The sequence below is a fragment of the Cynocephalus volans genome, chromosome X, assembly GCF_027409185.1.
Source record: "Cynocephalus volans isolate mCynVol1 chromosome X, mCynVol1.pri, whole genome shotgun sequence".
In the NCBI taxonomy this organism is placed as follows: Eukaryota; Metazoa; Chordata; class Mammalia; order Dermoptera; family Cynocephalidae; genus Cynocephalus; species Cynocephalus volans.
In genome coordinates, this window is record NC_084478.1 from 57,110,013 (window position 1) to 57,135,403 (window position 25,391).

Genomic DNA, 25,391 nt, shown 5'->3' on the forward strand with positions numbered 1-25,391 from the left:
AGCCTGGCCATGTGGCTGGAGGTGGGGCTGAATGCAAGAGACGCTCAGTGAAGGGTTCCTGCTGGGGAATGGGGTGGAGGGCGGGAAGAAATATGGTTGATGGCTAGTTACTATTATGGGTTTTTTTGGGGACTTACATACAATACAAATGCTTCATTATTTATTTATTTATAATCCCTATAAAAAGATGACCAGTAAGGAGATCTTAACCCTTGACTTGGTGTTGTCAGCACCACGCTCTCCCAAGTGAGCGAACCGGCCATCCCTATATGGGATCCGAACCCGTGGCCTTGGTGTTATCAGCACCACACTCTCCCGAGTGAGCCACAGGCTGGCCCCAAATGCTTCATTTAGCAGTCGCAGATCATCCCCATGGGCCAAGTGGTCTACCTGACACCCAGAAGCCAAGTTCAGCACAGCCTCTGGGCCTCTGGCTGTGACTCCAACAGGGTGATGAGCATGTAGCCCTGGTGCATGGAGCCTTTCACGTTATGGATGATGGAGGCTTGTCGTCTATAAATTCCATGTACACTGGTGGTGGGCCCCAACAGATTTCTGCATCTTCTTGGAGGCATACCCTCACTATGTATCGCTGACTCCTGGGTTTGGAGAGTCCCTTAAGGCAGTGTGACTATTTTCTGAACCAGCTCATGGACAGAGCCTTTGAATTTGGAAAACCCAAGTGGTGGATATTCTGGGCCAGGGCCTCTCCCGATGGTTGGCTTCTAGGACCAACCCAGTTGACTTCCTGGCAGTTTCCCTGAAGCCCTCCCTCCCCAGGTGGGCCTATATTCCCTTCATTCTGGCAGAACAGTGCTTGGGACTAAAGAGAGATGGAGTACACAGCGTACCCTCTCGATATGACCCTAAAAGAAGAAGAAAAAGGAGAGATTCAGAGCTGGGAACTGGAAGACGGTTGGCAGATATGCAGAAGGTAGGAACCTGCTCCGAGGGTGGATGGGTACCAGCTCTGTTTGATGAGGTGGCCTATATTTTCCCCATGAGGAGTGGACAGTCTTGACTGAGCAACAAAAGGCCTTTTACCAGGAAGTCATGAGGATGAATTATAAAACTGTCCTGTCCCTGGAATTCCCATTCCCTAAGCCAGACATGATCACTCGGTTGGAAGGGGAGGAGTCGTCCTGGAATTCTGACGAGTGGCAGCTCCCAGGAGGAACCTTTGAAGAACACGAAGAATCTGACGTGAAGCCTCCAGATTGGTCAGGACCGATGAGTACCACCCCCCGGTCTCCTCAGCTTAGCACCCCGACAGCTTTCGCCTCCATCTGCCCCGCGGCATCACGGAGCTGCCCGACTGGAGCAAGGGGTGCCCCTTCTACATGGCCATGGACTTCCCAGGCTGTGACCTCTTGCCTATGACATAGCCTAGATGTTTCCGTTCAGTTAGGATGCAGGGTTCAAGTTTACGGTGGTGGAATATGACAAGAGTGCCAACAACTGCCAGGCCACCAAGCAGTTTGGAGCGTTGGACAAAAATGTTGGAGACTAGTTAGGGGCTGGCCCGTGGCTCACTTGGGAGAGTGTGGTGCTGATAACACCAAGGCCACGGGTTGGGATCCCTATATAGGGATGGCCGGTTAGCTCATTGGGAGAACGTGGTGCTGACAACACCAAGCCAAGGGTTAAGATCCCCTTACCGGTCATCTTAAAAAAAAAAAAAAAATGTTGGAGACTAGCACAAAGTGAAGCAGCTGCTCCAGAACGCCCATGCCACGTGGCGGGCATTCAGAGGCCCCAAGAATGGGAGGTTTGCTCTGGTGGACCAGTGTGTGGCCGTGTATGTCAGATACATGCAGGCCAAAGGGGACTCCACCACCAGAGAGGTGATGCAGCTGAGCTAAGCAGCCAGCCTGAAACTGGGTAATGTATAAAGAAATGAAACTTATTTCTCAACACTTTTGGAGACTGAAGCCCAAGATCCAGGGGTGCATCTGGTGAGGGCCTTCTTCTTGGTGGGGAGTCCCTGCAGAGTCCCTTGGTGACAAAGGTATAACATGGCAAGGATGGCAAAAGAGAGTTCTTTGATGTGCTCAGTTGCTCTCCTTATAAAGCCACCAGTCTACTCCCTGATAACTCATTGCTCCATGAATGGATCGATCCACTCACAAGGGTACAGTCCTCACAATCCAATCTCCTTTCAAAGGCCCTGCCTTTCAAGTACCATAATCGGATTTCCTACCCTCTTAACACTGTTACAATGGGGGTCAACTTTCCAACACATGAACTTTTGGGGGACACATTCAACCCATAGCACTTGGTGAGTCGTGTTTTGGGGAAATCAAGAAAAGGGAGATTTATTTTATTTTATTTTATTATTTTTAAAATTTTTTGTTTATTTTTTAAGGGAGCTTTATTACATGTTAGGGTTGACACGGACTGGAGAGAAAACAAGCTGTGTGGGTGACAGAATTCTAAACAAGCTGGAAATGAGAACTGGAAGTCACTGGGTAAATGTAAGATTCTCCTGCCCCATCCTATTATCCCTGGTGAATCCCTGTAGATTCTAGAAAAGGAAACAGCGTTTCCCACCACGAGGGGATTTTGAGTCCATTGTATTCGTTTTTGTTTTTGTTTTTATTTTTGAGACCAGAAGGCATTAAAAAAATTTTTTTTTCTAGCCTTTTGTATTCAAATTTTAAAGAGCTGCATTACTGTAGCCGAGGTCTGGACTGCAATGCACACCGCTCAGCTTTTTCCCAGAGGGCTTGGCACTTAATGGCTGGAAAGTTGCTCGTCCAGGTGCCAGGAGACAGGAATATTGCAGCTCCTCACCTCCTGGTGAGGACTTAAAAGGCAGGTACAGGTCTCTGGGAGTCTTTTTGGAGGTAGTCAAGTTGATTTTCCAAATACGCAATCTCAGCATTTTATTTTATTACTGCTGCCCTCTGGGTTTTTGGCAGGCTTACCTAAAGGATGGCCACTTTTAATGTTCATTTATTGTGTTTACAAAGAAAAAAATGTTCTCTTTCCGGCATGGTTTTCTCTCACATATGGGGAATTTGTACTTATTTATTATGGTTTAAAAGTCTAACCAGGAGTTAGGAAGTATTTGGAAACTTTACAGCTTTCAGGATGAAAGTGGAGCTCTGTGGTATGACATCATTGCTGTTAATTACCCCTTTGCAAAAATCTGCCTGAATGGAGAAGAGGTGGGTGTGTCTATGTGGGTATTTAACATGATGATTAAAATATATTAATGATAGTTTTCACTTCTCTAGCATCGTACATCTAAGATCTTCTTTAAAAGTGCTTCCACAGGCTTTAATTAGGAAGAAATAAAACAGCTCCATTTTACAAAAGAGGAAAATGAAACGCTACGAGAAGGATCCTGTTGGGGGGAAGGATTTTGGAGGAATAAAGCTGCCTTCCCACAGCCCAGCAATGAGCTAAACCTTGCTCCTTCCCTTCAGCCAAGAATTGACATCGGTAGGCTGTAAATGAAGAACATACATTTGTTCACATCTTCACGCTGTAGACATCTGAGCCCCAAATAGCACATTTAGGGGTCCATAAGAAATTATTGCTTATTATAAGCCAACTCCTAAGGTTATCTAAACAAACAAAAAAGCAAACAAGAAAAGCAAAACAATAAACCCTCAAGAATGGAATGGGCCACAAAACTCATAAGTTCTGGTTCTCAGTTTCCTCTTTAATTTAACCATTTTGAGTTCTGGGTTATGTATGGAACCGTTCCAGACTGAAGGTAGAAGGGACAATTGCTAATTATTCCCCCTTTTATAGGTCATTTTCACTTTCAGGAAGGAAATATAGGAAAGTTAATAGGAATGCATGGAAGGAAATGCAGAGAAAAACAGAAAATTCACTTTGTACCAAATATGTGAGGGGTCTTCAAAAACTTCATGGAAAGATTTTAATTATCTTTTAATTCCATTTTTCCACAGACTTTCTGAAGATACCCTCGTATTTAGCTGTATATTTGAGAGGGGCCAAATGAGGGACGTACTCTTTAGAAGATGCTATGGAAATTTCAAGCATACACAGAAGTAGAGAGACCCCATGTATTCATCGCCCAGTTTCCAGTTAACAGCTTTCTGCTATTCTTGTTTCAATTCTCCCTTGCCACTTGTATTGTTGGAGGATTTTAAAGGAAATCCCATAAATATTCCTGTTTTGTTCCTAATGGATAAGAACTTTAAAAACAGAATCATAATACCATTATCACACCCAACAGAAACCCAATTGTTTAATGTTATCTAACAATCAGTCTGTATTTTGTTTCTAGTGATTGTTTCAAAATTTTTTCAAAATTGTCCAAAAATTGCATGATTGATGTCTCTTAAGTCTCTTTTACTTAGGTCTCTTTTCCTCTCTTCTCCCCCATTCCATTAATTTGTTGGAAAAACTGGATCATTTGCCCTGTAGAACTTTCCAGTCTATATTTAGCTGATTGTATTTTTGTCTGGTGTCTTTGAACATGCTTCTCCATTCCTCATATTTCTTTAAATGGTAGTTCGATCTGGAGGTTTGATTAGCTTCGGGGTTTTTTTGTTTTGTTTTGTTTTCGGCAGGCATACTTCACTGGTGGTGCTGTGTACTTTCTATCGAGTCATATGACACCAGGAGGCACATAATGTCTCCTTGTGCCATTCTGGGGAAATGTTAAGGTGGATCGGCAGGATCCATGATGTCATTGCAACATTTTCTCACTCAATTACTTCTGCACTTATTAGCTGTGATTCTTTTATTAAAACAAACAAACAAACAAAAAAAACTTTCCTCATCAACTCCTGTATTTGGTTACCCTGAAATACATAATGGAAAGGCAAGATAAATGCAGGATTCTTTTGTTAATTAGCTTTTCAGAATAATGCCCTTAGTAACCTTCTTCTAAGTATCATCATAAACTCAGGAGTTTCAAAAATATAGTTATTTTACTTGATGCGTTTCAATTCATTACAGGCACTATTATCTGCCGGCGGAACCATTCAACTTTCCACCCACTTAAATATCTTTGATGGCTTGTTTTCTGAGATAATATGTTCCAGGATCGCGTTGTGTTTTGCCTGCCCCTGACCTGGAAGCACCCTTTTCTTCAAGGAGCTCTGATTCCTTTTACTGGGAAATAAAGAGAAACCGACATTGGATGCAATGAAAAGAGCGATGATTTCAGAAGAGGCTCCATGGAGGTGTATTTTTGGGCAGCGGGCAGCGTTTGTTGAATAGGATGGCAGGAAGGAACCCTGAGCCAACCCTTCATTTACAGGTGACAATCAGGGTATCCCCCACCATCAGAGCTACACGATCAGGTCAGGAGTACAGGGCACTGGGAGACACTCCCCAGGGTGTGACCTTTGGCAAGTCAGGCCCCTGCCCTGGCATCCTTTCCAGCCGGACATTCTGTGGGTCCAGGTGAGTGACTAACGTTTCCCGCACAGGAGCACCCTGGGACTTTCCCTGCCCCCGCCCCCGCCGAGCTGGTGCAGGTGGCGCGGCAGGGGCGGAGCAGGCGGGGGCCGGGGCCGCTCCACCCGCGCCCACCCGGTTCCGGAGCCCGAGCGCCGGCTGGCGGCCACGCCGGGCGGAGCTTTCCGGGGGCGGGGCTTTCCGGGGGCGGGGCTTTCCGGGGCGGGGCTCGGCGGCCGGCTGCCCCGCCTCTTCGGCCCCGCGGGGGTGCTGGGGCGGCGGTTACCGGAAGAGGCTGCAGAGTTTTCGCAAGGCCGTGACCTTAAGAGGAGAAAACCTACTGTGTCACGCGGGGTCGCCGACCAGGGTTAACCAGCTGAACTAGTCCTCGAAGCGTGGGGAGGGAGGGAGAGGCCGGGGCCGAAACGTCCGGACCAGTGACTGGCTGCCTACCGCCCCTCCATTAGGCGGCGGCGTGAGTCCGCACCCCGACCGCGTCCGGGCCAGCAGTTGGGGCGATGTCACTCCACCGGCAGTCAGCGGAACGAGGGCGCTGTCTCCTCCCCCTCTCCCCTCTCCAGTTCCACAAACCAGGCCCGTGAGCCCAAGCTGATCTAACCACCCCTACGGAGCTGGGCTTTCCATAGGAAGGTTGGAACGACTGGGAAGCGGGATGGTTTGCGAATACAGAACAGTAGAGTTGGGCGCTTTAGCCACGGAATGGGTTCAGCCAAGGTAGTCTAGGGGTGCCTGGCAAGAAGTGAAGTGGCTACCCCCCGCCACACCCCCCGCCCCGTTCTCCTCATGCAGGCAGCGGGGGTGGCCACAGGAGCGGTGTGTGTCCCTTTCTTACTAGGGTCGCAGAAAAAAGCGGGGAGTGGGAGGCGGGAGAAATGGGTCGTAGCTCCACCTTCACCAAACTGCCACTCTGGGGTCAATTTCTTCACTTGAAGAATGAGGCGTCTGGACTAGATTATGGAATATGTTTCAAGTACTATATAAGGCACAGGAACTGAGGGTGCCTGTCCTGAGACCATCCAGTAAGTCAGAGGAAAAGGCAGGGCCAGGAGCCAAAGCTGTCACCCATCCCTGTTCTTTCTATAGATCCCTCACAAATTCTCACGTGGGCAGTTCCCATCAGCAAACGTTTGTGCACCTCTGCCTGTGTGCCAAACACGGGCTCACCCCCGAACGTTTGTGGGACCTGGGGCAAGAGTACACACAGAGGGCCACAGACCATATGTCTAAATATTTAAAAATTATAAATGAAGGTAACAAACCGTTCAATAAAATATGTTCTATCCTTCCATCTTGACAGATACCGCCCTGTAACAATCTGGAAGACCACGTTCAAGTTTGGAATTCTTGTACTCAGCATTCTGGGCTGGAAAGTGGTGGCACAGAGAGTGGCCCCAGCTCAAAGCCATGGTGTGGCTTCCCTCTCTTCCCAGACCGGATCTATCCCACACCATGAGTGCCCCTTTCTCACCCAAGTCCTCAATTCCAAGCTGTGCCTACATCTCTGCAAACCACTGCCCCTTAAGGGTGCACATTGGTGACACAGTCTACCTTCAGGAGATTGGACCAAGAGAAGTGGGTTCAGAACCCGTTGGGCAGGGAATTCTGAGGTCCCAGGTAATCAGAACATGCTTCTGAGTGGGCACAGGTACTCAGAACATGCTTCTGAGTTGGCATGTCCCTTGGCCCCATGACTGCTTGCCCCACATCTCCCTGCCTCTTGCCCAGTCTGAGGGCAGGACAGCCAGGCTTGGGGGAGTGCAGACTTGGATCAAGAACCGCCCCTTCAAGGAGGCCCGCCATCCGAACACCACCGAACTGAGAGGCCGATGCCTGTGGACGAGGAGGGAGGGCTCTGGGAAGGGACTCATTTCTTAGAGGTGGTAGCACTTGTGCTAAGCCTGGCAGGAAGGTTGAGATTTCAGCAGGTGGAGAATTGGGGAAAGAAAGGAGCAAAGGCCCAGGGACAGCCATCCAGGGTTGGGGTGTCTGTGAATTGTGACTACAGTGCAGAAAGACTGGAGGGCAAATCTGTGTCCTCCAGCTAGCAGGCAGAGCCTCCAGTAGTCGCCAGCTGTGGGGCCCCTGAGGGCCAGCCTCACCTATCAGGGCTGGATGAGACTCTGCAGCCCATCCCACAGCAGCTCTGCACTGGACAGAAGTCCTGACACCCCTCCCTGCACCATGTCACCTTGGTGATTAACATTTCTTCACCAATTCCAAGGTGGGGAAGTTTAGCTACTCACAGCTTTCATAAGGAATTCTGCCCTCCTGGTTAGCTATAAGAGATGACCCTGCACAAAAACTTTCTTTAGGAATCACTGCATCTGCATCACTTTGCCTGGTGGCCGGAGACTGCTGGAGAGTGAGTAGCCCTCCCCCGACGATGGGAATTGGTGGATAAATGCCCCAGCTCCCTGCCCCGCGGTTGAGATAACTCACATGTATGTTCTCCAGTTGCCCGCAGTGGTAACTTGCTTGACAGTACCTTTTATAGGGGTACTTCAAAAAGTTCATGGAAAATAGAATTGAAAGATAATACGAATCTTTCCATAAACTTTTGGAAGTACCCTCGCATTTCTACCTTCTCCGCCCCCCTGCTGGTTCTTCCCTCAGTCACTCCCAAATAAAATACATCTATGTCCTTGTCTCGGGATCTGCTTCTGGGGGACCCAAACTAAGGCTAAGCACATTGCATGCTGCCATCTCTGGGCCTGGGCTTCCTTGTCTGTAAATAAAGGCATGGAGCAAGGTGATTGCTGACTTCCTTCCTGGTCTCTGTGGGGAGTTTGCCTGTCTGCCTCTCACTGAATGAAACAGGGCACCTTGCTTTGTTTCATTTGTTGTCAGGCTAAACACGCCCATGGCCCCTGCCCCTGCAGAACAGTCTTGCCTCCACAGCGTGTGTATGCGTGTGAGGCAGGGGTCTGTGTAAAGAAACGATCTGGCTTAATATCCAAGCTCCCTCTGAGCGCCCACAGGAGGCCGCTGAACATCTGCACCCATGAACCCAAAGGAAGATTGTGTCTTTTCCTTTAAAGGCCCCTGCTGGCTGCCCCCAAACCAAGGTAGCAGAACTTACCAAGAAACACGAAGGCTTTTTCCTCCTCTGCTGATGAAATTTTTCCAGAAGGTGACCTGCAAAACCAAAGTGGTGTGTCCTGGGCCACCTCTGTTTCACATGCTCATTCAGCATACCCCTTCTATGGTATGCTCCTTCTATGGGCTGCCAACTGCATCAGGACCCAGGGCCAGCGTGGGTGCAAAACTGCCCTGCAGCCCCGGAGTGGCCAGAGCCAGCCTTTTTCCTACCTCGATCTTTGGTTACCAGGGTTCTGTCTGAAGTTTCTCCTTGGGGATGTGTCAGTCAATTGCACTTCCTATAACAATCCCGCACCCCCTTGCTTTTCTTCCTGGATTAAGGTTTTGATTACGAGGACTGTTTGTCCCCCCAGTTGGAGTCAGTGGATGGCCCAGTGATGGGCTCCTTCCTTTCTCCCCTGGGAGTCTCTGATTACTCCTTCCTTCCCACTTGGGAGAAATGTTTGTTTTCACAGATAGAGAAGGTCTTCCTCAGTGAGACCCTTTTGCCAGAGCACCAGGCCTGGGTTGAAGGCCAGGCTGACCCGGGTTGTAGGCGCAGGCGGGCTGCTCTTCCAGCCACGGTTCAGCCTCTGTCCTGCTGCTGGGGGAGTGGAGGCTACAGTGGGCTAAGAGGGAAAGGTATAAGGATGCCTCCAACACTGGTAGTCACAAAGAGAATGCTGCCCACCGCTCCCATCTAAGCAGAGCAAGCCCACCCCTGGGGACAGGGACTCCATCTGGGGGGCTTCTTCCACCCACATACCTACCCCATTCCTAATATCATTTCCTTCCCAGCAGAGGTTAGACAAGTTCAGCCACATTTTGGCTTTCAAGGACCAAATGGAAGAAAACAAAATTCCCTAGGATGCAGTAGCCTCAGATGCCTAGACCCACACCCAGAGCCCTTGCTGTGGGAAGGGAACTGTAGGCTTCCTCCCATCCGTGCTGGCACACCAAGCCTAGTGCAGCCAGAACTTGGCAGAACTGGATACTTGGGAGTGCTGTCCCAGGGGAGAGCAGAGGGCCTGACCCTACACCCAGGCCTGGGAGATATGCTGGGGCCAGGAGAATGTGGGGGCACATGAGCTGCTGGCCAGAAGGGCCAGATAAATGGGTCCCCCTGACGCTCCCACCTTGATCAGACCCCCCCACTACCTCTCCCCTAAAGCAGGACTTTCCAAACTTTAAGGGGCATGGAAATCTGCCTTGATCCCCCATGTTGTTACAATGCAGATGTCGATTCAAGAGGTCTGGGTGGGGTGTGGGTGCTGAGATTCTGCATTCTTAACCAGCTCCCAGGGGCTGCTGCTGTGGCAGCTGTTGGTCCATGGGCCACATTCTGAATAGCAAGGGCCTAAACTGAGTCCTGGTGGGTTTGGGAAACCTCAGCCTGATTCTGGAAACGGCCCCGAGACTGCCGCCTTAGGTCTTGGCTGTGAGCCCAACCCCAAAGCCAGGCATGTAGCCTGACTGCAGTGGAAAGGCCCCCTCCTCAGTCTGTTTTTGGATCATCCCCCATCAACCATTCCAATGAAAGGAAATCAGCAGCCGGCATTTCGGGAAAACATTATTTTAAACTGTCCTGTCTCTTCTCCAGCTCTCCAAGTTACATAACGTGTCCTTGTTGAAAATGCTGATAATGCTATTTGGGTGGCAGGAAGCCAATTTCAGGCTGCATAGTGCTTGGGGCTGGGGCTGGGGACAGGGCAGGGGGCAGGGTCTGGGGAGGGTTTAAGGAGAGAGGCAGGCCAGGCAGATGGAGAGGGCAGGAGGGCCAGGGTGGCCAAGGCCTGGGGATAAAGCCGATTGGTATGTCAGCAAAATCTGTCACTGGCTTTAGTGATTCGAAAGGCAGACACATTCTCTCATCTCTGTTAATCCTCATCTGATACAGAGGATTTTCCTGCTATTAAATCTGGAGAAAGAAAACTAAGCCCTCAAACCTACAAAGCAACTACTCCTCTTCACCCCCTGCTCCTCCTGCCCCACCTTTACTTCTCTGTTGGACCTTTTTTAATATTTGTGGGTGCCTAACTTGGGGGATGGATGGGCTGGGGGAGCCAAGGGCCGCTTTGGAAGAGTGGGACCAGGCAGCCCCCCAGGACGGTAAGCAAGATTTGGGGACTGTTCACTAACGCATCTCTCCAGAGGTTTCCTCTCTGTCTATTTTCTTGCTGCGTTGTCAGTGATGCCATCTGAGCTGGTGTCGGGGTTTTAGCCTGATGAAACATTTCCACATCGATCCAAGCTGTCAATTTGGGGGGAGCTTCTGATTGGCTGTTGTTACTGGATTCTCTTAACCTAACACCAGGGACATTGGGGAGAAATGAATGTAAAGAAGGAGGGAACAAAGACAGGGCATTCAGGAGGAAGTGTGGAGGTGCAGGAGGGTTTTCAAGGGACCCTGCTGGGCATCCGGTGACCTGCACTTTCTCCCCTCAGGTAGGGATCCCACAGCTGGTTCTAAGCCAACAGGTGCGTGACAGGCCGAGGGATGCTGGTCCTCCTTCTTCATGGTGAGTTCTGCTGCCAGTGGGTGAAGGGGCTGGGAACATGCGTGGAAGCCACAAGGCTTCTCCCCAAAGAGTGCGGTCTTCAAGTGGCTTCAGTGACAGCTGTATGGGGACACTCCCGGTTAGGTTTCACAAAACCTGAACCCATGATTTTGAGAAGGGCATGGAGAATGAGAGAAAACAGCAGGGGGTGGTGGTTCTTTTGTTTATTTGTTTAAAAACAAAACTCCTGAGCCAAATACATGAAATAGACTTCTTGGGGATTTTCTTATTCTGATTTCAGACATGAATTCATTGGTGTAATAACCAAAAACTACGGTGGTTTTTTAATCACATTATTTTAAGGTCATTTAGTTAAAAACAAAAATCCCTTAAAGAAACTACCTTCCTAAAGGAAAAAGAAAAATATGGTGGAATTGTGGGATTATGGAGATTTAAATTTTTTTCAAAGTTTTTTTGTCCTGTTATATGCATTTTAATATACCAAGAAGACTCATCACAAAATATTTTCCCCAGCTTCAGCTGCTCAAATCTAACTCAGACAGCCCAAGGAAAATCCCTTAAGTTCTTCAGTAAATGATTCTACACAAAGAATCTGTTTTTCTGACCCTTGGGTGAATTTAATTATTTGAGGTTATGATGATCTACGTAATAGACCTCTGTATGCAGTGCTTGTAGGGAAAAAATTCTCAGATCATTCTAAAATGGTAGTAATAGAATTTTCTTACTCTTTATTCCACCTTTCCAAAAAGTAGAACTTGCTCTATTCAATCAATCCATGGGTATACACTGTGTACCTTCAATATGCTCCAGGGATATTAAGAAGGATAGAGCTGCGTGGCCTTTGTCCCTGAGAAACTTACATTATTTTATGGGAGATCCAATAAATAAATGAGAAAAAAAAATTGGAACAAGTTATAGGGAACACAGTGATAAATAGGACATGACTTCCCACCTTGAGGACCTTCCAAAGGACAGAGGTTGACATTTATTTAATTACCAACACCCAGCTTCTTGCCATTTCTCCTACCTAGAAAGGATATGAAGCTTGATTGACTCATTGGGACAGAATGTTTACTTCCAAGAGCCAGTATTATTTTAACCGTGCACCCAAAGTTCCACTGTTCCTCACAGGATGCGGACAGTAGTCATAGCCTGCATACTGCAAAACAGGAACTGTCCCTGCTACAGAAACCCCAAATACATCCAGACTTCTTGTGACAAGTTGGAGAGCTCAGCAGTGACATCACTTACTAACAATAGATGCACTTTAAATTAATGACCATCTCCACATCCCCTGGTGCTTTAATTTAAAACACACTCTAGCAGCACAGAGAATATTTCTCTGACTACAAGTCACAAGCAGTACGGACAGCATGTTCCCGAGAAGCAGGCAGGGATAGTGCTCTAACCTCCTTGGCTAGAAAAAAGTGACTAAATGAGCCTCACAAAACAAGACCGCGGGGGACTCAGAAGTGGCTCATAGCAGAGGAAATTGGGGTCAAGACAGAAACAGAAATTCTCCTCCTCGGGGACATGCAGGTCTCCTGGATGGACAGGTGCAAATAACCCCCCCCCCCCGCACATTAAGGGTCTTCCTACTGTTCACGGCACAACTTTCCAGGGCCCTTTGCATCTGGCTTGCTCTACACTGGGAGTCATTAGAGGGTCAGGGTTTGTGTTTTATTTGTCTGTCTTAGAGTCTAAAGCATAGTTGCTGCCTAATATGGGTTTGTTTGTTGAATGGGTGAAGCCACCCAGATGTCACTCTGTCTGATACACTCATTCACACCAAGTATTAGGTCTCCTTCTAAGAGGGTAAGATTAGCATTTTAAAAGTTGTGGACAGGAAAGTCGAATCCACTCACATGCCCACTAGAATGGCTAAAATTAAAAGACTGACAAACATTAGGTGTTGGTAAGGATGTAGAGCAACTGGAACTCTCAGACGCTGCTGGTGGGAATGGAAAATGGCTCAGCCACTCTGGAGAACGGTTTGGCAATTTCTTAGAAAGTTGAACATACACTTAGCATATGACCCATCAATCCCATTCCTAGATAAGTGAGAAACGAAAACGCATGTCCATAGAAAGACTTGCAGGCAATAAAAAGGAACAATCAACTAAAATTTGCAGCAACATGGATGAATCTCACAAACGTAATGTTGAGTGAAAGATCCATTTGATTCCATTTTTATGAAGTTCTAGAACAGGCAAAACGAATCTGTAGTTCAGAAAGCAGATCCATGGTTGCCTGGAGCTGGGGGCAGGGAGAGTGCTGATGTCAAAGGGGCCAGAGGAAATGTTCTGGGTGGTAGAAATGTTCTAAATCCTGACTGGGGGGTTGGTTATGTGGGCGTATACATTTGTTCCACTTACTGAACTGTACACTTAAAGTGGGTACATTTTATTCTAAGTAAATTTGACCTCTATTAACTTGATTTAAAAGAAAGGAAGGCCGTAGGGAGAGAGCAGCCATACCCCAAGCAGACCAACTCCCTCACTGTCAGCAGGAGGTATGTGAGATTGACTGATGTCATCACATGGGGCACAATGGTTCCTTCCTTTTGGTTACCAAGTAGTATTCCTTTGTACAGATGTACTGTTTTGTTTATCCATTCCCTTATTGTTGGGCACTTAAGTTGTTTCCAGTTTGGGGCAATTATCAATATTTAGGCCCGGAGGCCTCTCTGGGTCCTTGTGTCCTCAGATGGGAGAGATCTCCACCCTCGAGTTCCAGAAGGCCTTTGAGGCCATCAGCAGACCACCCCTCCAGAGCCACATTGATTTCTCCTTCTCCCATGACTTTAGCCAGAAAGCTGCAGTTTGAATCCATGATCCTTTCTTTCTTGTCACAAAAGGTACCTGCGTGGCGTGAGAAGCAAGTTCTGGGGTCACTTAAGGCCAAAGGCCATGGCATGGCCTCCCTCTCTGCAGTTTCTGTTTCTGCAGTCAGTTTTGTTTTGAAAATCCAGCATTGGGTCTTGGCCCGAGGAGCAACTGGGGTAGCATTTGCCAAGAGTGAGAGAGGAATAATTTCTAGAGCCAGAGCGGCTGAATAGATTTTGCTGAAACCAGAAAATTGACCACATTTTCCCCTGCTATTTTGGTTTCATGAAGCAAAAGTTCTTTTAAAACAATGAGAATAAAGAAACATTCCAAACTCAGTCTGCGGTTGGAAACTCTATGAGTAAATGTTCTAGCAAACCTCAAGAGGGAAAAACACACATTTGAAAAGCTGAGCGCCTGTGAAAGAGAAACTCCTCAGCTGGTCTGCATTAAGGCACCATCATACATGGGGTCTGAGCCTGGCCGCGGCTGCCTTCCTGCAGCTCAGGGGCTGGCCAGTACAGCCCACCAGGACATAAAACAGGGACCCATGTCTGGTATTTGCTCAGACTTGGGGACATTTTGTAACATTTTTTTCAAAAATCGAGGTAAGGGCTGGCCCGTGGCTCACTTGGGAGAGTGTGGTGCTGATAACACCAAGGCCAAGGGTTCGGAACCCTATATAAGGATGGCCGGTTAGCTCACTTGGGAGAGCGTGGTGCTGACAACACCAAGTCAAGGGTTAAGATCCCCTTACCGGTCATCTTTAAAAAAAAAAAAAATTGAGGTAAAAGTCACATAAGATAAAATTATTAACCATTTTAAGGTGTACAATTCAGTGGCATTTAGTAACTCATGGTGTTGGGCAACCACCACCTCTATCTAGTTCCAGGACATTTTCATCTCTCCAAAAGGAAACTCCCCAGCCATTTGCAGTCCCCTTCTCCCCTCTCCTCAGCCCCTGGCAACCACGAATCTACTTTTTGTCTCTATGGATTTGCCTGTTCTGGACATTGCCTGTAAGTGGAATCATACAATATGTGGTCTGGTGTGACTTTAACTCAGCATAATATTTTTGAGGCACATCCATGTTGTATCATGTGTCAGTCCTTTGTTCCTTTTGAAGGCTGGATTATGTCCCACTGTATGGATATACCACATTTGTTTATCCACTCACTGGATGACGGACATTTGTCATTTCCACCTTTCAGCTACCGTAAACAGCGCTGCTATGAATGTTCAGGTACGAGTGTTTGTTACAACACCCGCTTTCAGTTCCTTTGGGTATATACCTAGGTGTGGAATTGCTCGGTCATATGGAAAGTCTTTTACACCTTGTAACAGTTTATACCACACAGATGAATGCCATTTTTATAAAGTTGGTCCACCTAGACCCTTGGGTTTTGGACTTTGGCTACATATTGGAATCACCTATGGAGCTTTAAGAACTACCAATGCCTGGTTCCACCCCAAAGATTCTGATGTAATTGGTCTGGTATATGTATGGCCTGGGCACTGTGAGTTTTAAAAGCTTCCCAGGTGACTGTACTGTAGCCCTGGTAACTAACCATCCTAGACTCTTCTCTGCAGCCTACCTGCTGTAATAACGTCAATATTTGACACCTGGCATCTCACTTTCCACATTGTCTGTAAGATTTGGACATTGCCTATAAATAAGATTTGGACACTGTGGGGTCCTTGAGGAGGCTTAATCCTCATGCAATACACTATTAGCTCGGTCCAGTGTGTTCACAGCAGTCTCAAGCATTACGAACGCCTCCATTCTTCATACCTGTCCACGTTACAGATCAGGAAACAGAGGCAGAGGTTGCCTGAGGTTTAAAAAACAAAAAAAAAAAAACAAAAAAAAAGCAGTGTGACAGAGCAGTGCTGAGGGTTAATATTCTCAGAGTTTATGAGAGAACTGGGTGGAGCAAGAGGCTGAGCCCTCAGGGTGAGTGTTTCAAGACCGAAAGTTCTGGAAAGCCCTGCATGTGAATCCTGGAGCTATGACAGAGGCCATCCTGCAGCATTTCTAGTTTTCCCCTCCCTACTTCAGCTACGGAATAAAAGCACTGAAGCCTTTTCTGATTTCCAGATGGATCTTTCTCAAAAATACTGGTTGGAGAAGAGAAATTGCTAAGCAACTGCCAAATGAGTTTGACCTTCTCTTCTCACACACTGTCATCTTTATTCTAATTTGGTAAATGTTTTTCTGGCCAAAGTATTCCCATGAAACTCAGCTCTGGACGGCAAAGGAGATTAAGGAAATCTGTCTCATTCAGGACATTGCTCAGCAATATTGTTGCAAGGCATGAACCCATTCTAGGTCGTCGAGGCTGAGAAGGAGTTTATTTAGGAACATTAGGTGTTCTCAGGCTTCCTGATTGCAGGCCGTGCCGCCTGGAGCAATGCCTAACAAAAGCAGCTCTAGCAAAAACCCCGTGGCCACTGGTGGGCACACCTGGCAGCTTACAGGAGTCATGTTGAGTGCCAGAAATAACACCATGCAAGCCTGAAAGCCGGATGCCTCTGCCACCATTCTAGCCAGAAAATGGTTTCTGTTTGGTGCCTACTTCTGAATCCAAGTCTTGCTGCGTGTCTGATTGACAAAGCTAGGTCGCAAGATTGGGCCTCACCTGAAAGGGAACAGGGGAAGTAGGGAAAGAGAGTTTCTGGCTTCTATCTTGAAGAGGCAGGACTTATAAAGAAGGAAATTCTCTAAATGCAGAAAGAGTGCTTAAAAAATGCTGGGTAGCCAGAAAAGATGTCAAATGTCTACTGTAAAGACATGGTTTGGTTGCAAGGAACAGAAATCCATTCTCCACGCAGATGGTTTGAGTGGATTTTTGAAATGGAAACAGAAATGTCAAAGGAACAGCTCTAGAGGGGCCTCATGAGAACTAGAGATGGGGCCAGCAGCTTCCTGTTCTCCCCGGGCTTCAAGGGCTCCATCTCTGGGATTCTCACACCAAATCAATTCCTCTCTCTGCACCTGCTATGAACTAAATGTCTGTGTCTCCTCCTCCCCCATTCGTATGTTGAAACCAAATTCCCAAGGTGATGGTATTAGAAAGTGAGGCCTTTGGGAGGTGATTAGGTAATGTGGGTCGTGATTGTGATTAGTGCCCTTATAAAAGGGACCCCAGAGAGACCCCTTGCCCTTCCACCATGTGAGGACACAGTGAGAAGGTGTCATCTATGAACTAGGAAGTAGGCCCTCACAAGACACCGAATCCACTGGTGCCTTGATCTTGAACTTCCCAGCCTTCAGAATTATGAGCAATACATTTCTGGTGTTTATAAGCCATGCAGTCAATGGTAGTTTGTCAACGGACTAAGAGCACACCAGCTTCCTCACCTTGCCCTTGGCTCCTGCTGCTCCATAATTTTGACCTGCATGTAGCTTGGTAAACACCCCAACCCCAATGGTAGACAGGTTGGTGGTCACATGATCTCATGACCAGTTGCTCAGCGCCTATTCCATTCTCATGGAGGGCTGGCCGGTTAGCTCAGTTAGTTAGAGCACAGCCTTGTAACACCAAAGTAGTGGGTTCGGATCTGTGTACCAGCCAACTGCCAAAAAAAAAAAAAAAAAAAAAAGAGAGAGAGAGAGAGAGAGAAAGAGAATTCCATTTTCATGGAGAAGGAATGAATCTGATTAGCTCTGTTTGGGTCAAAGTGTTCACCTGTGGCTGTGAGGAGGTGGCAGAGATGCATGGGGCTCTGAGTTGGGTATTTCTTCTTAGAGGCAGTGGTTGGCAACAGCTGCTGTTGAATCATGGAAAATGAGAGCCAGAAGGGCACTTAAAGATCAAAAAGTGCAGTTTCTTCAGTTCACAATTACAGAAACAGAAAGGCTAGAGGTGTGGGGTGGCGGATAGTACAGTACAGTGGAAAGACAAACAAGGTTGGCATCATTTAACCACCCTGAACCTGTTTCCTCCTGTGTGAGAAGAGGAAAATAATACTTCCCTTGCAGGGCTGTCATAGTCAACGAAATAATGTACGTAGTAAGCTTAGCCCTGAGCAACCACTTATTAAAAGTTGGTTGTTATAAGAGCAAAAGAAACCCATAAAAATTTAATTGATTTGAGTAGCATCATACAAGCTCACATCCCCCAGATAACATGTTACCACAGTTCCTAAGTCATGTCCTGCAGATGTTTGCCGTCATTTGGGATTGAGTCCATTGTGTCTGGTGTGAAGTATGAGTTGAGATTCTTTTTATTTTCTGGGGATTACAATATACATCTTTAATTTGTCATGGTCTACCTTGAATTAATCTTACACTGCTTCATGTATAACGTAAGATCCTTACAAGAATACTCTTCAGTTTACCTCCCTTCTCATCCTTTATCCCACTGTTATCATATTTTTTATTAACATAAGTTGTAGACTCCACAATACATTGTTATGTTTGCTATAAACAGTCACTTGTCTATTAAGCAGTAAGGTGAGAAAAGACTAGTCTTTTATATTTAATGACATAGTTGCCACTTCTATTGCTTTTCATTCCTTCCTGTACACCTGATTTTCATCCAGTGTCATTTTCCTTCATGCCAAAGAATGTCTCCATTTCTTGTTGTGCAGAAGATCTGCTGGAGATAAACTCTTTCATATTTTGTTTACCTGAAAGCATATTTATTTTCCTTCACATCTGAAGATATTTTCATGGGATACAGAATTCTAGGTTGCCAGATTTTGCTTTTCTTTCAGCACTTGAAGATATCGTTCTATTGTCTTATAGCCTCCGTTGTTTCTGATCAGTCAGTCATTGTTCAGGCTGCTATGATAAAATTACCATGAACTGGGTGGCTTATAAACAACAAACATTTATTTCTCACAGTTCTAGAGGCTGGGAAGTCCCAGATCAAGGCACTGGCCGATTTGGTGTCTGGTGAGGGCCCATTCCTAATAGATGGCGACTTCTCTGTGTGTCCTCACATGGTGGAAGGGGCAAGGGGTCTCTCTGGGGCCTCTTTTATAACAGCACTAATCCTGCCCCACCTCCCACTACCATCACCTTGGGTTTAGGAGTTCAAGATATGAATTTTGGAGAGGACACAAACATTCAGACCATAGCAATGACTTTTTTTTGGTGGCTGGTCAGTATGGGGATCTGAACCCTTGACCTTGGTGTTATCAGCACCATGCTCTAATCAAGTGAGGTGACCGACCAGCCCAGCAGTGATTATTTTTTATTGTTGTTCATTCTATGTAATGTGTCTTTTTTTCTTTTGGTGCTTTTAAGAATATCCTCTGTATCTCGTTTTCAGCATTTTGACTATGATATGCCTAGGGGTGAATGTGTGTGGGAGGGGAGTGTGTGTGTTTTATGTTACTTGGGGCTTGCTGAGATTCTTGTTTTTAATCAAATTTTGAAAATTGTCTTCTGTTATTTTTCTGCCATATTCTCTCTCTTTTCTCCCTTGTGACCCCAAATACATGCATGTTAATGTAACTGCTTGATATTGTCCCACAGGTCATTGAGGCTCTGATGATTTTTTTCCACCACTTTTTTTTTTCCTCTGTGCTTCATTTTGGGTAATTTCTATTGACCTCTCTTCAAGTTCATGAATCTTTTCTTCTGCACTGTCTAATCTGCTATTTATCTTATTCAATGATTTTTAAAATGTCAGATATTGCATTATTTCGGTGCTAAGATTTCCATTGAGTTCATTTTTAGAGTTTCCATACCTCTTCTAAAATTCAGATTCCCCATATCTTTACCCATTATACCCATCTTTCCCTGTGAATTCATTAACATATTGATAACAAATCCTTATTTGGTAATTCCAACATGTGGGCTCTCTGTGGGTTTGCTTCTGTTAACTGTTTTCTTCTTGATAAGTGTCATGTTTTGCTGCTTCTTCACAAGTCTAATATTATTTGATTGTATACTGGATAGTGTGGGTGGTAGTTGTACAAACCCTGGATTCTCTTGTCTTCCTTTGAAGAATGTGGAATCTTGTTCTGGCATCCAGTTCCCACTGACGCTTGAAAGGCTTGGTTTTAGGCTTTGTTAGGGTAGGCCTATTTCAGTTTTGCCCTTAGTCCTGGGGAATGGTCTTCACTCCTATGGTGTGGACCTTTGGGGTTTCAATGAAAAGCTCCTCTAAGTTGGTGGACCTTGAACTCTTTTTTTTTTTTTTTTTTGTGGCTGGCTGGTCCCGGGATCTGAACCCTTGACCTTGGTGTTGTCAGCACCATGCTCTACCAACTGAGCTAACCAGTCAGCCCCTGGACCTTGAACTCTTAATCTGTCTCTCAACACTGGCTGTGTTAGTCTGTTCTCTGTTGCTTATAGTACCTGAAACTGGGTAATATATAAAGAAACAAAATTTATTTCTTACAGTTTTAGAGGCTGGGAAGTCCAAGGTTCAGGGGGCACATCTGGTAAGGGCCTTCTTCTTGGTGGGAACTCTACACTGTCCTGTGGCAACCAGGGTATCACATGTTATGTGCTCACTTGCTTTCCTTATAAAGCCACCAGTCACCTCCCTGATAACCCATTAAACCATTAACCCATAAATGGATTAATCCATTCACAAGGACATAGTCCTCACTGTCCAATTTACTTCTTAAAGGCTTCACCTTTCAAATACCACATTGGGGATTAAGTTCCAACATGAGCTTGGGAGGACATCCAGACCACAGCATGGGCAACTGCTGAAATCTCTGCTTAGGTCTTTTGACCTTCAGTTCTTGCTTTCCCCTTGGGCTCCTTGGAGTCACCCTGCACATATGCACTTCAGGACTCAACCAAGGATTTAAGGAGTCCGTGTGATAATTTTGCAGCTCCCTCTTTTCCATGTTTTCCCTCCTTGATTTCCAGCCCCTGCGGCAGCTACAAATGCGACCTCTAAGTTGTTAGCTTGCATTCTGCTTGAGCTCTGTTCCCTATATGAAGCATGAACTTGAAAATGCCCTGAGAGGAAAAGTCAGTTAAATGTGGATCTCACCTAGTTTCCTTCTTTTAAGGGTTGCATCCAATCTGGTTGTCTGTTCTGGTTGTTCTCCAGTGCTTTTAAACAATTAAAAAAATATTTTGTCTAGAGTGTACAGCAGCTATCAGCAGGAATGTTAGTCTGATATAAGCTACTCTGCCATTATTGCAAGCAGAACTTACCCCAGTATGTTATCATTCCAAAAAACAGTTTTTTGGTGCCCTGCTTTTGGCTCACTAAACATATATTTAGTTTTCATACTGGGTAAACCAATACTGGAGTTTTGCTGTCTGTTCTGAGAATTTACTTGACTTAATTTAAATTTCACTAAATAATTCAGTAAATTAGTTATTGTTCCTCATGGCTATCAAAGTTTCAGAGGCTGAAAATAGGTCTCTAAAAGTGACAACGTCTCAAGTGTTTAATTAAAGTTTAAATAAACCTTAATCTATTTTCTGAAATAGATAACACCTTCACATTGGTCAAAATTTAAAAGGTAAAAAGGATATACAATGAAAAGCTTCACTTTTGCCCCTTTTTCTATTTTTATTTTTTATTTTAACTTATTTTATTTTATTTTAATACATCGTAGTTGATTTTTGTGACCCTTTACCCATTCCTCTTCCCGCCTCTCTCTTCCCCCCATCATTGTATCTGTTCACTTGTCTTAACAAGTTCAAGGAATTGTTGTGCTTGCTGTGTCTTCTCCCCCCACATTGCTGTGTGTTTATTTATTTTTAGCTTTTACAAATAAGTGAGAACATGTGGTCTCCCTCCACTCTTGCCCCTCTTTCATGTGCTTTTTAAACACTGGCAGCTACTTGTTTGATCTCTTGCATTATACAAATTGGTTGTATCCTGCCTGTTAGAATCCCATGAGTTCCTTGACAAAGAGTTTTTAAAATAAATGCCTTCCTCCAGCAGGAATCCTCACAGAGGAAGGCATCCATTCCATTTAATTCTGCAAACCTGTATTGAGCCATACAGTGTGCCTGGAACAATGTTAGCCACCGTGGGGTATAAACATGAGTCATATGATCGAGAGTGTACTTTTCTTCATTAGAAAGGAGAAGAGAGTAGAACGAAGGACTGTAAGAAATCTGATGCCTTTTACTTGACCCAGTTGGAAGAGCTGACAGAACAAGTTTCCGCCTCTCTGTCCAGCTGAGGCCTGGAGTTAAGGTTATATTCTTGGACTTGTCTCCCTAACAGTGTGTCTTCCCAGCCCAGCAGCGGCCCCGTTCACAGCCAAGCTCAGCACAGGGTCCAAGAACCTTGCTGGAAGCTTGGTGTCTATCTCAGAGTTTTTAGGGAGAGGGAAAAGCCAAGTCAAGCTCCTCAACACCAGAATGTTGAAGTCGCAACAGTTTACAACTGAAGGGTCGCGCAGAGGTCTGAGTGTGCTCCAGCCAAGATGGAAAGGGCCGAAGCTCCCTCAGCAGCTGAGAAAACACAGAGTGCCCACAACATATGGACTGAAAAGACACTGGAAGCTCAGCAAACATGCAGAGGTGGCAGCAAGTGGATCCTACACACCCCTTGTGTGGCCATAGCTTCAGGTTCCCGCAGGGGCTTGGGCAGGCAAGGCAGGGTAATGTGTACATGGCGGAGTGGGAGGGACTGAATGGTAGGCCGGGGCTGTTTGCTAGGAATTGGAGAGTTCTGATGAGCAGGGGTAGAAATTATGAATCAGTGGGCATGTTGACCTCGGTGTACCCTTTGTTCCTCTGCAGGAATTTCTGGTTGAGTTGCTCCTGGCCAGAAAATAAAAACTGTTTATCTACCACGCTGCCTTTTCCACTGGCCCTCAAGACTGGGCTTGGAACCTCTGGCTTCCGCAGGGCAGCAGGCCATGCCATTCTCCTTTGTTGGGAGTGGCAAGCCTACTGAGGCTTTTGAAGTCTTTATCTCATTCTGCACTCAAATGCTCAGAACAAAATTAATTTAAAAGCACCTTTCTTTTCGGGGATCATGTAACAAAGTTTCTATAGAGCAAGAGCTGGTGAATGGAACTTCACTACACAGTATCCATAATTAATTCTTTTGAGATGTGCAAGAAGGTCACTGGTAGTTTATCTAGTATGCTGTCCTCATGGCTTAATTCTAGTGACTGTTAAAGAAAAAAAAAGAAGGTCGATAGGCTTTCATTTCATTCCCAAGTCCCTGCTCCCTAATGCTCTCTTCCCCATGAGGCTTAATGTACTCAATGGGGGTTTTCAGGAATTAAATTCTAACGGTGAGAAAGACTATAAGCAGCACCAACAGAAATATAACACAAGCCACATGTTTAAATTTTCTAAGTAGCCTTATTAAAAAAGGTAAAAAGGGGCCGGCCCGTGGCTCACTCGGGAGAGTGCAGTGCTGATAACACCAAGGCCCCGGGTTCGGATCCCATATAGGGATGGCCGGTTCGCTCACTGGCTGAGCGTGGTGCTGACAACACCAAGTCAAGGGTTAAGATCCCCTTACCGGTCATCTTTAAAAAAAAAAAAAAAAAAAGGTAAAAAGAAACAGTTGCCATTAGATATTTTATTTAACCCAATACATATCTAAAATATCATTTCAACATGTAATCAATAAAAAAATCATTGATATGATATTTTATTTATTTTATTTTTTTTGCACTAAGTCTTTGAGACCTGGTGTGTCTCCCATACTTATAGCACATCTCAATTTGGGCTGGCCACATTTCAAATGCTCAATAGCTCACGTGGCTACTGCACTGAGCGGCGCAGGCCTAGAGTGTACGTGGGCCACAGTGCCGCCCTGGGTGATCCCCCTAGGCATGCAGTCAACAAACCCTCTAGGCCGCATTCTAGTAGCGCACAAGCGATGATACAGGCAGGAGGGAGTAGATTGGGGTCAGAAGCAGGGATTACAGCTGGGTTTCGCTTATAAAGGTAAATGGAAAAGCAAAGGGGAGGATGTCGTGGGTGGAGAAACCTGTGTAGCCCGGGCGGTGGGAAGAGGCCATTCGCAGGATGCAGGAGAACCCGCAGGGGACCTGCATCCTGCTACCTGGGCAGGCAGGATTTTACCTGGGCCGACGACGTTTGGCTGACCGTTGCTCCTTTTTTGTCTTTTCTCCTCTGTGCTGCCTCCTCAGCGGTGGTCCTTGGCCTGCCCAGCGCTCGGGCCGCGGGGGCCTGCGTGCGCGCCTGCCCGGCTGCCTGCGCCTGCAGCAGCGTGGAGCGCAGCTGCTCGGTGCGCTGCGACCGCGCGGGCCTCCTGCGTGTGCCGGACGAGTTCCCATGCGAGGCAGCCTCCATCGACCTGGACCGGAACGGCCTGCGCTTCCTGGGCGAGCGGGCCTTCGGCACGCTGCCGTCGCTGCGCCGCCTGTCGCTGCGCCACAACAATCTGTCCTTCATCACGCCTGGCGCCTTCAAGGGCCTGCCGCGCCTGGCCGAGCTGCGCCTGGCGCACAACGGCGACCTGCGCTACCTGCACGCGCGCACCTTCGCCGCGCTCAGCCGCCTGCGCCGCCTCGACCTGGCTGCCTGCCGCCTTTTCAGCGTGCCCGAGCGCCTGCTGGCCGAGCTGCCGGCCCTGCGCGAGCTCGCCGCCTTCGACAACCTGTTCCGCCGCGTGCCGGGCGCGCTGCGCGGCCTGGCCAACCTGACGCATGCGCACCTCGAGCGCGGCCGCATCGAGGCTGTGGCCTCCAGCTCACTGCAGGGCCTGCGGCGCCTGCGCTCGCTCAGCCTGCAGGCCAACCGCGTCCGCGCCGTGCACGCCGGCGCCTTCAGCGACTGCAGCGTCCTGGAGCACCTGCTGCTCAACGACAACCTGCTGGCCGAGCTGCCGGCCGACGCCTTCCGTGGCCTGCGCCACCTGCACACGCTCAACCTGGGAGGCAATGCGCTGGGCCGCGTGGCGCGCGCCTGGTTCGCCGACCTGGCTGAGCTTGAGCTGCTCTACCTGGACCGCAACAGCATCGCCTTCGTGGAGGAGGGCGCCTTCCAGAACCTCTCGGGCCTCCTTGCCCTGCACCTCAATGGCAACCGCCTCACCGTGCTCGCCTGGGCCGCCTTCCAGCCCGGCTTCTTCCTAGGCCGCCTCTTCCTCTTCCGCAACCCGTGGCGCTGCGACTGCCACCTGGAGTGGCTGCGGGACTGGATGGTGGGCCCTGGGCGCGTCACTGACGTGCCGTGCGCCTCCCCAGGCTCCGTGGCCGGCCTGGATCTCAGCCAGGTGGCCTTCGGGCGCTCCTCCGATGGCCTCTGTGTGGCCCCTGAGGAGCTGAACCTCACTGCATCCAGTCCAGGCCCCTCCCCAGAGCCTGTGGCCACCACTGTGAGCAGATTCAGCAGCCTCCTCTCCAAGCTGCTGGCCCCGAGGGCCCCAGTGGAGGAGGTGGCCAACAGCACTGGGGGGCTGGCCAACGCCTCGCTCTCTGACAGCCTTCCGGCCCACGGAGTGGGAGACTCGGGCCGCAAGACCACCTTTCTCCTCGCCTCTTGTCTCTTGCTCAGTGTGGCCTGGCACGTGGTGGTTGGCATGCAGATGGGCTGACCTTGCCACTCGGGGGTGGTTCAAACTGCCTTGGCCAGAGGAGGGAAGTTTGGTTAACTGGGCTTGGGGGTGTTTGTGGTGAGGGGAGAGAGGACAGG

The 25,391-nt window shown here is 47.5% G+C and overlaps 1 protein-coding gene across 1 annotated transcript; it reads left to right on the plus strand.

Annotated features, from left to right (window-relative positions):
- The first annotated feature begins 1,110 nt into the window (after window positions 1-1,110).
- NYX (nyctalopin) lies at window positions 1,111-25,293 on the plus strand. The gene is made up of 4 exons (XM_063084627.1): window positions 1,111-1,220; window positions 5,418-5,693; window positions 5,853-5,983; window positions 23,885-25,293. Exons 1-4 carry the CDS (start codon window positions 1,111-1,113, stop codon window positions 25,291-25,293), a joined length of 1,926 nt encoding a protein of 641 aa, XP_062940697.1.
- Window positions 25,294-25,391: the final 98 nt, after the last annotated feature.